This window comes from Carcharodon carcharias, chromosome 3, assembly GCF_017639515.1.
Source record: "Carcharodon carcharias isolate sCarCar2 chromosome 3, sCarCar2.pri, whole genome shotgun sequence".
NCBI classification, from domain to species: domain Eukaryota; kingdom Metazoa; phylum Chordata; class Chondrichthyes; order Lamniformes; family Lamnidae; genus Carcharodon; species Carcharodon carcharias.
This window is the reverse complement of record NC_054469.1, coordinates 214038060-214050519: the sequence shown is the minus strand read 5'-3', so window position 1 is coordinate 214050519 and position 12460 is coordinate 214038060. Positions and strand designations below refer to the sequence as shown.

Sequence of the window (12460 nt, the reverse complement as noted above, 5' to 3'; positions counted from 1 at the left end):
CGCTCCATGTATCTTTCCCAGTCCCCATACACTAGTTCAACAAAGTCATCACAGTATGCCTGTACCTCAGTATTAAGCTCACACAGCGTTGTACTGTTCTCATGCTTCCAATGCAATGATGTTTCTAGATCTTTCTGAATTCCTGAAGCAGTTTTACTTTTCCCAAGGTGAGGAGAGTGAAGAGCCGGCACAGTGATGAATCAGTTCAGACTGCTTGCTGATTTTCAAAAGAACCATGCAAAAACATCATTTAGGAATTTGCAAAGGTTTTAAAGACTTGGCGCAGTCAAAAGGGAAGAGAATAAGGTGGAAGCATCTCTGAATGTGTAGCAGAAGTTTACTGAGGAGCTATTTCACTTGGTTTTTGCCACTGGTGGGGAACGGAGTTGATGAGCATCCAACATATTTGCAAACCTAACTCACTGTCTGAACTGAAAGCTGTCCTGAGCTCCATCTACCCAGCAACCAAAATGTCTGGACTGAAGGGGAATACAAATCACTATTGCTTCTTGAATTAAGTTAATTTCAACCACAGATTAATTCACTAATGACTATATAGCAAATTGAAGGTGGTTTTACCATTATGGCATCAAGCACTTTAATACTTTGGATGGAATTTTACGCCAGCAGGATTTTACAGTCCTGCCAAAGTCAATGGACTTTGCCACATTTTACAGCCCTTCCTCCACCACAACTGGGCCATAAAATTCTGCCCTTTGAGATGAAACAAGAATAAGCAATGCAACGGTCTTTTAAGTTTAGAAAAGACTGTTGACATGTGCTATTAGAAGCTATATTATTATCATGAGAATCAATGGCCAAAAAAAATTTGTTTTAATTCTACACATCCTATGTTAAGTAAAAACAAAAAACTGCGGATGCTGGAAATCCGAAACAAAAACAGAAACAGAAATACCTGGAAAAACTCAGCAGGTCTGGCAACATCGGCGGAGAAGAAAAGAGTTGACGTTTCAAGTCCTCATGACCCTTCAAATAGTTCTGTGGAAGAGTCATGAGGACTCGAAACGTCAACTCTTTTCTTCTCCGCCGATGCTGCCAGACCTGCTGAGTTTTTCCGGGTGTCTTATGTTAAAGTTTGTTTTAAAGGTGACTTTACTGACAAAATTTTAGTTTAAACAAAGTCAAAAAATGCAATTAATCAGTGCGATCTATTTTAATTTCAGTTTCTTCCTCTTTATACGCAACATATGCATTCTGTCAGAAATACTAGGCAATTTACCAATTATTTGGGTTAGAAATGTTAGATTTTCGTCTTGTAGTTCCAAATAGTTTTTATTTTAGGCAATGTTTCTTTAAAGTCTCTTCAAATAAAAATGGTTGCTGAACCCTGTCCTAGAGTTTAGAAGACTGAGATGTTATTTAAGGGGCTTGTCAGGGTAGATGTTAGAGAACATTTCCCTTGACTGAGGAGTCTAGAGCTAGGAGTCAAAGTCACAAAATAAGGGATCGGCCATTCAGTGCTGGGATAAGGAAAAAAATTCACTCAAAGAGTTGGGAACCTTTGAAATTCTCCACCATGGATGCCCAGCTGTTGAGTATATTCGAGTCAGATCGACAGCATTTTGCATACTAAGGGAAGCAAGAGATATGCGGAAAGTGCAGAACGTGGAGCTGAGGTAGAAGACCTACCATGATTGTATTAAAGGGCTGAATGGCATACCCTTGCTCCTGTGCTTATGACAGATGTCAGGTGGAGAACCAGGTTGAATATGGAAGGTTCAGAGGGAAATTGAGAAAGCAAATAAGAGAAGCAAAGAGAGGGTGTGAGAAGAGACTAGCAGCTAACATAAAAGGGAATCCAAAAGTCTTCTACAAGGATATAAATAGTAAAACTGTGGTAAAAGGAGGAGTGAGGCTGATTACAGGATTTATGCACAGAAGGAGGGGCCATGGCTGAGGTACTAAATGAATACTTTGCATCTGTCTTTACCAAGGAAGATACTGCTGCCCAGGTTATAGTGAAAGAGGAGGTAGTCCAGGTACTTGAGGGGTTTAAAATTGATAAGGAGAAGGTATTGGACAGGCTGGTTGAACTTCAGTCCAGGGTTCACAGCAATACAGGTGTGTGGTGCCGACAACTGCTCTGTATACTAGGACTTTTGTTGACTTGTGGAGGTCTTTGTTGTCAAACATTCACTGCCAGAGTTTATAGAGGACTGAGCTCACGGAGCTGATCCCGTGTTGAACTGTGAGGAGGTTGATGTATAACTTCAAAAGAACATAGACAGGCTGGGGGAATGGGCGGACAAAGGGCAGATGACATTTGCAGAGAAGTGGGAAGTCATTCATTTTGGCAGAAAGAATGCCGAGAGACAATATAAACTAAAGGGGGCGATTCTAAAGGGGATGCAGGAGCCAATGGATGTGGGTGTATATGTGTACAAATCATTGAAGGTGGCAGGACAGTTTGAGAGAGTGGTTAATAAAGCCTATGGCATCTATGTTCTTATGTGGAATCTTAAGCATGAAGAATAGGCAATTGGCAGATGTACCACACATGGAACCACAACCAGCACAAATAGCCATATTGAGCAGAGGAGGTACAAGGAAGAACTGAATTAAAAGTAAGTCATATACTCATTCCATGGTCTAATGCTATGTCCAGGTCCAGTTGGGCCATTTGCATACCCTTACTACCTTGTTACCTGAGTTCACATACTTATAAACCCCTTTAAGACAGGAATTTTTGCATAATTTAGTTCTGAATGCTTCATCTTAGTTCAATTACACTGCACTAGATGGCAGTCTGTTCTATGAATGAAAGACTCTCTGGCATGAAGCAGTTACTCAGATAGTCCTGAAAATCTCTTTTAGTTCACTCATTGCTTAAATTCCAATTATAATCCTGCTGTTGTCTTTACCTCTATTGACAAATACAACTTATATATGCACCCAAAGAACTTCTTTCGTGTCTTGTGTTTATGAAAAGGCTAGAAAATTTCCGTGAATGATTTTTCATTAAAATGTATAGAAGTGGAGTTCTGTATGCCAAGGCTCATATGTCCTGAGTCTGCTTAAAGTTACGGGCAGAATATTGAGCTCAGCCGAGCGTAAAATGACACGCGATGACGCTGGGCGAGTGTCCCGAAGTTATCGCGCACTTCCGCGATATTTCATTCAGCGGGCACACGCCGGAATCAGAAGTGCGCCCACTGACAATTAAAAGGCCTTTTAAGGTCATTAAAAAGGTAATTAAATTCAAATTTACACTGCCCATCCAGCCTTATGGTTGGTGGCTGAAGACCTGAACAACCTAAAATAAGGGTCACAGAAACTGGATAAAGTGTTCAAGCTTCATATTCAGTCACCATAAAATGTAGGTAATGAAAATGCTGGTCACAAAATTTATTTTCACTTATTTTAATTTATCATGAAAACCTCATCCTCGGTGGATGAGGCTTCCTGAAAAAAGCAAAGGCCTGGCCGATTCACCTGCCCACTAACTGTAATGTTGGACCAGCAACAAAAGTCTCTGTTAATTGCACTGTTACTGGGCTTAATTGCCCTCTTAAATGTCAGCTTGGTGCGCTTCCAAGTTTAGTGTGTGCCCGCCGGCTGCAATATCGCACGAGTGCACAATGACATTGGGACACTTGCCCAAAGTCATCATGCGCTATTTCACACTCAAGTGGGTCAGGCGTGCACCCGTCCACTCAGTGAAAAATTCTGCTCATTAAGTCCTATCTGAATTTTCCAATCTTACAGTTCTGTAGTGCTGAGGTGCACTGGGCAAAACTTTGCTGTGAGCACCCATTGGTTGGACTTGCACACTGAAAATTAACTTTTACAAATGTGGGGTCTCATTTCTTCAGCTTTTAATTATTGGGGATTTTTTGTTAAAGTGCCCATAGACTTTCTCTGAGCTTTTGTATAGCTAGTTGCTGTCAGGGGGACATCCAAACAGCTTGGCACCCCACAGAGGGCATCTAGAACCTGTGTGAACAAGACAACTATGCTTCTCCTTAACCAACCAGATTGAAGAATCGTTAATGAGAAGCTCAGAATCTAATGCAGCAAGTGTAAATTGGAATAGTGAATTCAATGTCAAATTGAGTACAGAAAGCAAAATAAAGAGCAGGAAAGAAAAATGGAATTAAGATTGAATAAAATAAACAAAAAGAAAGAATAAATAAATTACTTAGTTTATAGAAAAACTCTCCAACAATAATTAAAAGATGATGACGTGAGACTCCACATTTGTAAAAGTTACTTTTCAGTGCCTGAGTGGTTGTTTGTCAGCTAGTAAGACTTAGTGAACTGTTAAAGAGGTACTTAGACTGGAATAAACAAGCCATAACTTTTTTATGGCCAGATTAGTCCATATGTACCAGTTAAATACAAGAACTTCACAGCATTAAACTCATCAATGCTTTGACAAAGGTAAACTATCCCTCCTCATCTTTCTCAACCTGTCTGTGGTCTTTCACTTGGTTCATCAGGCCATCTTCTTCCAACCATCAGGATGAGAGGTCATCAACCTGAAAGGTTAACTCTGTTTCTGTCTCTACAAATAATGCCTAATCTGTTGAGTATTTCCAGCACTTTCTGTTTTTATGACAACTCTAAGATTTACTGTTGGCTCCATGTCACTCTAAGCGTGTATCAGTTACATGTTGGTACCTCTAGCATACCCGCACCCTAAAGTGCTTAAGAATTATCAATAATATTCCTGCTTCATTTTGTCCTCTTTGGACTGTATTCACAGCTTGGCCACAACACCTCACTTGAGATTGGCAAATCAGTCAAGTGACAGGATTTAATCGGTGTCTCACCAATTCATAAAACCCCATTTTTATTGCTTTAGTTCACTGGTGCCTTTTAGTCTCTGCATGTCAAGTTTTCATCAAGTACATCTTTGATCACCTCAGTCATCAAGCTGTACCGCCAGAAAACAGAAATGAATTTCACAATTTCAGTCTCTGAGATAGATAGGTGCAAAGAGATTGTGTTCTTATAAGCTAGAAGGAAACAAAAGATAGGTACATAATAATTTTTATACAGGATGAACTTTATATTTAATCCAATGTTGTTAACAGTCTTTGTCCATCTATAATTTAGTTACTCAGATGTCCATTGGTAAAACAAATAAGGCTGTTTAAGCATCAATTGATGACTGTATGCACTGTCTTGCTTAATTGAGAACAGACTGGAGACAGCTACAGGATAAGTCTGAAAACAGAGTCAATCAGCCCTTCAGCTTATCTTCAATTTAGCAACAAAATGTTATTACTTAAGCAATGTCGACACATTTTGTGAACCCACGTATGAACATATGGATTTTAAATGAAAATTGAAATCCAAACTGTTTGCCATAGTTATAAATTTGAGCAGCAAGTGTGTCTTCATCATGTCAAAATGAGCTTGGATGGAAACACGATAGCACAGTGCATTAAATGCTGAACCTTTGGTACAAATTCAACCTATGCTGATGGACTGATGGTCTTCTTCACTGGCTCAAAGAATTTATGCTGAATCAGTTTGGACAATCTCAATTCAGTTTATGAAGCATTATGATGTTATTCGCTGAGCAAGCCAAATCCCAGAGGGAAACTTGTCTTACTGATCATAACCATTTTTTTGTATTTTGAAAACAAGTGGAAAACTACTGATCCCAGAAGCATTGAATCCCAGTATCACTTTTGGGATTTTAAACTTAAAAGGTTTATTAACGAGAAGAAAAAGACTTAAACACACACAGCTGAAACAGCCCTACAAAACATTTCCCAAAAAAAACCACTTGGTCAGAACACAAAAGTAAACTGCTTGGTAAAAGGTCCCTTATAGATTTTTAACCATAAAGGTCCAGTAATATTACCCAAGTCAAAAAACGCTGCTACTTTAATAAAGTATACCACGCAACTCTTCACTCTTTTCCAGTCTGCTGTGGAAACCTGAAGGTAGTTCAGAAACAAACTGCTCTCTGAAATCAAAGACTTGTCTGGCTTGAAACTAGATGGCTGCTTCAAATTCACAACTTTGCTCAGCATAGAGCTAGTCTCGGGGCATCTCCCCCACACAGCCACCTAAACTCAACTAAACATCTCCCATAAATGTCTTTTTTCCCTTTTATCCTAGACTCCATTGTCCTAAGCATCTCTTTGAACTCATCTTTTCCAAATCTTTTATGCCTTCCTATTGCCTCCATTTTCAGGTCAAATAAAATACAATAACCTTCCCTTGTTTACTTATGAAACCTTTGTGAGTTGTAAAAGTTCCTTAAACTCCCTTTGAAATTTAGCAGTTGAAAAGTAAAGTCCTTACCTATCACCTAATGCAAATTTTAAAACCCAACCTATTTACTTGTAATTCCAACTTCACCATTGCCTCTCATTACAAATGCATGCATCTAGCCTCTTTACCTTTCACCCCTCAGTTCCCACAGACAAGCTGCCTTTATTAATCATCTCCCAGTTTAATTACCCATGGACACACACACACACACCCTTCTTTTCAGAATACCACCATATTTGCAAAAATATTTTTAGAAAATAACACCCATCTTCGCAGAAGTCATGAGCTTACAGTGCCAAACAGCATCAATTTTGCCTCCAATTGGCAGTTGTCTATACATAGGATGATCGGTGTAGGAAATGAAAAGAAATGACAAAGTGGTGTATTGGGGACGTTCTTCTGAGAGTAAGGATGAGGCACACTGCTGGGGCAGAGTAAAGGTGCTATACTGCACTTGGGTGCTGACACTGGGTATCTGAAATGCAAAGGGTTCCAGCCCCAGCATCAAGCATCCTCAATGAGCACAAAAAATATTAAAGAGGTGGGGAGGTGAAGTGTTCCGTTTTCCATTTTTGCCTCAATATATTTTTCCTCTTTGTTAGGGGCATTCATGATCCCGTTTCTCATTCTACTGGTCCTCGAGGGTGTCCCACTGTTGCATCTTGAGTTTGCCATTGGACAGCGTCTACGGAAAGGCAGTGTGGGGGTGTGGAGTTCCATTCACCCATATTTGAAAGGAGTGGGTAAGTTACCAGAGTTGAAATTGCAAATACCGTGTGTAGTGCGTGCAAGTTCACTGGCGACACAAAGTTAAACGGGGAAGTAAGCTGTGAGCGAGGCCCAAAGAGGCTGCAAGGGGATATATCTAGGCTGAGTGATTGAACAAGATATTGGCTGACGGAATACAATGTAGTAAAGTATGAAATGATCCACTTTGGCAGGAAAAATAGAGAAGCAAAGTTTTTTGGAAGGTGAGAGGCTGGGAAGCGTCAGCCTTTGGAGAGATTTATGTGTCCTTGTACACAAATCACAGAATGTTCACATGAAGCTTTAGCAATTAATTAGGAAAGCAAATGGTAAGTTAGCTTTTATTTCAAAGCTATTGAAGTATAAAAGTGAAGAGGTCTTACTGCATTTATATAGGGTTTTGGTGAGACCATGCCTGGAGCACTGTATAGGGTTTTGATCTCTTTAACTAAGGAAGGATATATTTGCCTTGGAAGAAGTGCAATAAATGCTCATTAGACTGGTTACTGGGATGAGGGAATTTTTCTATGAGGAGATATTGAGTGGACTAGGCCTATATTCCCTAAAGTTTAGAGGAAGGAGAAGTGATCTAACTGAAACATTTAACATTCTTAAGGGGTTTGACAGGATGGATGCTGCACGATGTTTCTCTTCATCAGGGACTGAGAACTAGAAGTCCCAGTTTCAGGATAAGAAGTTAGCGAGCTAGGACTGAAGTGAGGAGCAATTTCTTCACTCAAAGGGTTGAGGATCTTTGGAATTCCTCACCCCAGAGAGCTGTGGACACTCAGCAGTTGAGTTTATTCATGACACAGATTGATAGGCCTTTGGGTTAAGGGATATGGGATAAAGCAGGAAAGTAGAGTTGACGTCAAAGATCAACCATGATCTTATTGAATGGCAGAGACTTGAAGGGCCAAATGGCCTATTCCTGTTCCTTTCTTATATATATTTTGCAACAATCTGATTGTAAGGATCGAGTTTTTCAAGTGCAGCTTTTCTCAGTCATTTTTCTGTAGTTTTTTGGCCAATTTCCCCATACGTCCAGAAGCAATTTAGCAATCTGCCTAAGCACTAAATTGACCTTTGGCACAATTCTTAGTCCCATTTTTGGATTCAGAATTAGCAGGGAAATGTTTTGAAATCTGATGGAAAACAACAGAAGCCTGAACGCCTAGTCATGCTGCAGTTTTTGAACCTGCATTTGTGTCTAATTCAGGCCCATAAAGGGCTACAAGTACATAAGTTGGAGGGGGAGACAGAGCAGAAACCAACTTGCAATGGCGAAATGTCTCCAATGGTAAGTGCCCATAGCTTTTCTGATAGAGCGGCAAAGAGGTTATTGGCACTGTTGATGGCAAACAGGATGCTGAGGGGAGCAATCAATGTTGTTCAATGACAGCCTTCATTATGTGGTATCCGTCTCAGGCATACCCATGTGCTATACATTCTCACACCTTTTTGTGGGATTGTTTCCCTTAGGCAGGTTAGGGGGGCTAATAAGGAGAAACTGTGGTGATTGCTTGCAATGCCCAACGCCCTGTTTGCGAGTGACAGGATTGGGCTCAGGGCAGACAGATAAGATGAATGGTGGTTTTGAGCTTGCAAAATCCTGGTGACCATTTGTTGGGACAGATTTTAGGAATAAAACACATTGGCTTGAATTTCACACTCCCTCGCCGGCGGGTTTTTAGATGGGGGGGTGGAGGGGGCGGGTGAAGGAGGCATGAAATTGAAAGAACAGGATTCCCTCTGGGTTTCCACCCGCCCCAAGCTTGCAGTGATTTACGCTGGGGTGAGCAAGGCCTCGGACAGGCTGCCCACCCCTGCCCTAATTGAGGCCCTCAAGTGGCCAATTGTTGGTCACTCAAGGGCTGTTTCCCACCCAGCCTCAATTTTTAGGCCGGTGGAAGGATTTACCTGGCATGGGGGAAACCCGAAAAATAATGGGATATATCTTGGGCAGGAAGGGTCAGGGGTGGACACTGGGGGGGTGGGGCGCCTCCATTAGAAACTCCCTTCTGACTTTGGGCGCCCCACCCCTTCTTAAGGTCTGTCGGCTGCTGGACCTCCTTCCTGCCCCGCTGTCTCTCCCCACGCACCCCAATCACCCACTTTCCAACACCCCAAGACTTCCCTCCCCTCCCTGCCCTGGGACTCCATAAACATGCCTTGCCGTGCAATTCTGTGACTTAGGTTCGGGCATCTTCCTGAATCCCTCTTCTGTCCCCTGCAGCTCCTGTCGCCGCAGGGACTAGAGAGCTGCCGGGCCAATCAGATTGGCCAGCAGCTCTCCCAGCTGAGGCTTCTTCCTGAGGGAGGGGCAAAAGTCCTGGCGGCAGCCAATTGACGCTCACTCGAGCATGAAACGGCTGCAGGAAAGTCAGAGTCTTGGGGGGGGGTGGGGGGAGGGGCGTGTGTTTCCCACCATCCAAAATATCCAGGCAATTGGCTAGGATTTTCCGCCTTGGTGGGACCCACTGCGGGGCGCCATTGACTTTCAGCAGGACCGGATGATCCCAGCGGTGGGCAGGGCTGGAAAATCCCACCCGTTGTCATTCTTGAAGACGGGCTGCCTCTTCTATCCACATAACAATTCACCCAAGCACATTGAAATGGTATTTTTGTTCAAATCAATCTTGCACTGAGGCTTTCCATGAAATTGAATTTGAGAATAATTGCTGCTAGGCACTAACCTGCAGTTGTTGCTTTAAGTTGTAAAGAGGCGTGTCATAGCCTGAACTACATTGTACTGCAAAGTAGGAAAATTTAAGAGCATTTAGTTTTTGCAATATTGTCCAAAATATTGGTGTTTTGTTATCATTTTTGACCACTGCACAGAATATTAACATATACTAAGGAATAATATAAATGGTGGATGCATTAACCTGAAATTCTTTTGACCTCTATTTTAGCAGAACTGGTAAAACAGCAGACAGAGGAATTTCAGAGGAAATGCAAAAAACATATGCACAAGTCTAGCCCCCACAACAAAGTTCCACACATATATATATACATAAAAATCTCACCGTTAGCACATGGCCGTGTCCGTCACACTCAGCAACAAACTTGTGTCACCGTATGAAATGCATGGTAGAGCAGCAGAGTATAAATGCTCATCAGTTGATAAAGAAAGGGAGCAACATCTAAGATATGCATTAAGGTGCAATTTTGATTATGTAAAGCCAAGCTTCATTTTCTCAGTTAATTGGAATCATCAGAAAACATCCAATTTCTCAACCTGAAGGTAAATTTCCAAACACTCAACACAGCATAAACCAATATTTACAATCAAGCTAACTTCAAAGGCTAGCCTTATTCTATAAAGATGATTAAATCAATATTTAGAAATGTATCAGCACACAATTTGTTGTACTATCCATTCTCACTTCTTTCAGAATAATTTCCTATTATGGTGTGAATATATAATTGCTTTTTCTTCACTTTGATAGATTCATATCATTTATATTGACTCTCATTTCCTTAGGTATAGCATCAATGATGGTTTCATTCCTGGTTGGTTTATATTACAACAGTATAATTGCCTTGGTTATGTGGTACACCTTCAACTCATTCCAAGACCCTCTACCCTGGAGCAGTTGCCCAACAACAGATAACAATACAGGTACCGATTAGTATTGTATTTCACAAAATCTATTACTGTTATGTGTTAGCCATCCAATTCTACTGAAAGAGTGCTTATACCTGTCCTCATTATGCATGCTTGGCTGAGAGCTCAGGCTCAGAAAAGTATTTTCTCAGCAGGGGTTTCTGTTTTGGTAGCTGCAGAAAATTGTTGACTTCACTTGATTGACATCTGTTAAGTGGTTATAATAAATTGTTCTCTCTGAGATCTGTATTGTCAATGTCTCAATGGGCAGAATATTGAGGCAGAATTGGGCAGACACATGCCCGACCTGGCCAAGCGTAAAATGACACGCGATGACATTGGGCAAGCATCCTGACATCATTGCATAGTCCAGTGATGTTTTGTTCGGTGGGTGCGCATCAGAGTTGGCAGCCCACCCGCCGACAATTAAAAGGCCTATTAAGGCCATTAAAAAGATAATTAATTTCAAATTTACGCTGCCCGTCCAACCTAACGTTGACGGGCAGATGAAAACACCGAGCGGCCTTTGTACATTTTAGGAAACCTCATCCACGGGCGGAATGAGGTTTCCTAAAGCAAATAAAAATAAAATTAAAATTTCACACTTGAATTAAAAACATGTCCCTGTTCATGTGACAGAGTCGCATGAGGGGACATGATTTGTGACATTTTTATTTCGTTCATTAATTTTTTTCACATTGTTTCAGCTCTGTGCCTTAGGGAGATTGAAGCGATCTTTCAGGCGCGTGCGCCAAGTTCACGCTAGGCCCACTCGCCCTCCTCCCCCTGCCCGCACAGACAGGCTGAGCGCTGCTGTTCGTGTTCCACACTGGGCGGGCCTTAATTGGCCCCCCCGAGCACCCCCGCCAAGGGTAAAATCCTGCCTGATGTTCATTCGCACATAATTAAGAGGTGTGAAGCATTTTAAGCCTCTGTTATTGATACCTTAATGGTATGTCTAAATGACACCTAAATGGGGTTGCAGGAACAGCAGTTTTTTTATCAACAGAGGTTTGTGAATAGGTGATTTTTTTCTGAGCAGTTCCACACATGCCACTGTCTATATATGTATATGATTCATTGACTCTGTAATTGATATGCGCTGGGTGAATGGGCATGGAAGGGCCATGAGTTGACATGGAAGGTAGGAGAAGCCATAGGGGTGGATGGGTGGGTGGGGCACATGGGTTGGCATGAGTTGACATGGAGGGGGCATGGGGGGGGGGCATGGAAGAGCCGTGGGGGCACGGGTAAGACCTTTTGAATGTACCTCTCAAAAGGTTCCCAAATCCAGACTATGGTTCGCGACTTCTCTGAGTCATCCAGAAACTGACCCAAATCCATGATAATTGCAGGAGGGCGAGGATATGCTTACTCTGGCAATGGATCTAGCCAGGTTGGGAGTGCATGGTGTGGGCTTGTACCCACACCCCAGTCTGGCATCGGCGAAAATTGGTGGCACAGGAATGGGAGTGACAATCCCAGAATCAGGTTCTGCCCATCATTTTTGAATGGTTCCACAGTCATTCTGACGACAGAAAAATCTGGGGCTGAGTTTCAGCCGGCTATTTGACCGGGGAGGCCTCACAGCTGAGTCCGATCCTGGACACACCCAATATTCACAAACACATACATCTAGCATGGGTTTGAATAACAATCAAAAATATGAACCCTGGCCAATATTCCTCTCGGAGGGAGGGAGCTGAGACTAACAATATTGCCCTTATCAGTAATCCAGGTGAGATTTGTTCACCTAGCAGAGACCGGTGATAAAAAAGACAAGGTTTGGTGACTACCTGATTGGGCGAGCACTGACACAGTGACCGAGTGATCTCATTCTGTACTGTAACC

The 12460-nt window shown here is 42.0% G+C and overlaps 1 protein-coding gene across 1 annotated transcript in view; it reads left to right on the top strand.

Annotated features, from left to right (window-relative positions):
- Nucleotides 1-12460, top strand: part of LOC121276191 (sodium-dependent neutral amino acid transporter B(0)AT1-like) — a 50244-nt gene that overhangs the window by 16149 nt on the left and 21635 nt on the right. The window contains exons 2-3 of the mRNA XM_041184312.1: nt 6855-6995; nt 10487-10624. Coding sequence (XP_041040246.1) covers nt 6855-6995; nt 10487-10624 — 279 coding nt within the window. The remainder of the gene's footprint in view (nt 1-6854; nt 6996-10486; nt 10625-12460) is intronic.